This window comes from Diaphorina citri, unplaced genomic scaffold (assembly GCF_000475195.1).
Source record: "Diaphorina citri unplaced genomic scaffold, Diaci psyllid genome assembly version 1.1 scaffold5417, whole genome shotgun sequence".
NCBI lineage: Eukaryota > Metazoa > Arthropoda > Insecta > Hemiptera > Psyllidae > Diaphorina > Diaphorina citri.
This window is the reverse complement of record NW_007382793.1, coordinates 10074-11331: the sequence shown is the minus strand read 5'-3', so window position 1 is coordinate 11331 and position 1258 is coordinate 10074. Positions and strand designations below refer to the sequence as shown.

The 1258-nt window shown below is 40.1% G+C and overlaps 1 protein-coding gene across 1 annotated transcript in view; it reads right to left on the bottom strand.

Annotated features, from left to right (window-relative positions):
• Positions 1-884: 884 nt before the first annotated feature.
• The window catches only part of LOC113472427 (ubiquitin carboxyl-terminal hydrolase 7-like), a gene marked incomplete at its 3' end in the record, with an annotated part of 4388 nt that continues 4014 nt past the window's right edge, over positions 885-1258 (bottom strand). The window contains exon 7 of the mRNA XM_026832182.1: positions 885-1077. Coding sequence (XP_026687983.1) covers positions 885-1077 — 193 coding nt within the window. The remainder of the gene's footprint in view (positions 1078-1258) is intronic.

The following is a 1258-nucleotide window of genomic DNA, read 5'->3' as shown; positions in this document are numbered from 1 at the left end:
GAGGAAAAGGGGGGGGGGGGGGAAATACATAAAGTACCTACAAAATGTACAAAATTTGGAATCCAAACCAATGTTTTTGTTACATTATTGTATTGTTTCTATGTCTAACAAAAATAAAATAAATGCTGTTTCTTTGTGTTATTATAGGTATCACAACTTTAATGCTCACTACAGAATTGTAGGATTTTCCAAATATCTCAATAATCCAGCACCCAATGTTTACCTACCATGCTGGCACCGGTCGCTATGCGCATTTAAATAGCTACTCATTTTCCTCACAGGGCTGAGTAGGCCCCCCAACAGCCAGTCACGTTTTAACCCCGCCGGGAATCGAACTCGGGTCTCCCGCGTGCAAGGCGAACAATAAAAATAATAGAACTGATTGAAAATCAAATTTTCCGTGGCGAAGCACGAACAACCTGCTAGTTCTAATTATTTACCTCCAGCTTCCCCACCTTCTTCGAATAAAAGATAGAAAAGAATAAAAATCAGGAGCAAAGATTAAATAATTATATTTAGCAAGACAACTACGATTTTGTCTGACTGGAGGACTGTAAACAGGGAGAATACCAGCCCAAGTTTCCCTTGCTAAAAAAATAGCAAAAATTGAGTGCGCCCAACAGTGATAACCCTAGGGCTGAATGAGAGGCTGACAAAAAACGCCGAATCTGTCTGAACACGGGAAAAGGCGAAGAAGAAGCAGAAGAGCGTAACAGGGAGTTTTTTGAAGAGAGGATAGGATAGGAGAAAGCCAGCCGTTCCGAGAACGAACCTTATCTGTTTAGGATAAAGTCCGCCTGGGAATCGAACTCGCGGCCTAGCGCTACTCTCTCTCTCTCTCTCTTAAAAAATAAAATAATAACAAACATAAGTAAGTCACTAACCTGTCATTAAACTTGACCGAGCAGTCAGTGACCGGGTCGTATTGGAATCTCATCAGATGCAGATGTAGTACGGGGGGCAGATTCTCAAACGTGACGCCCTTCTCTGCATCCTGAAGACCATGGACCCCAGCGTCGTACTTGTTGTCACCTTCCAGGACTTCAGGCTCAATGTAGTCCTTGAACGATTCCAGGACTGAAAACAAGACAAATGGGGTAAGCAACCTTCATGGGTAGGTATCATACTAAAGGACTCTTTCCACTTGTCAGTCGGAAAAAAATCGTGCCTTACAAATTACAAAAAAAAAAAAAAAAAAAAAAAAAAAAAAAAAAAAAAACAAAACCAAAAAAAAATTTTAAAAAAAAAAATAATTTCT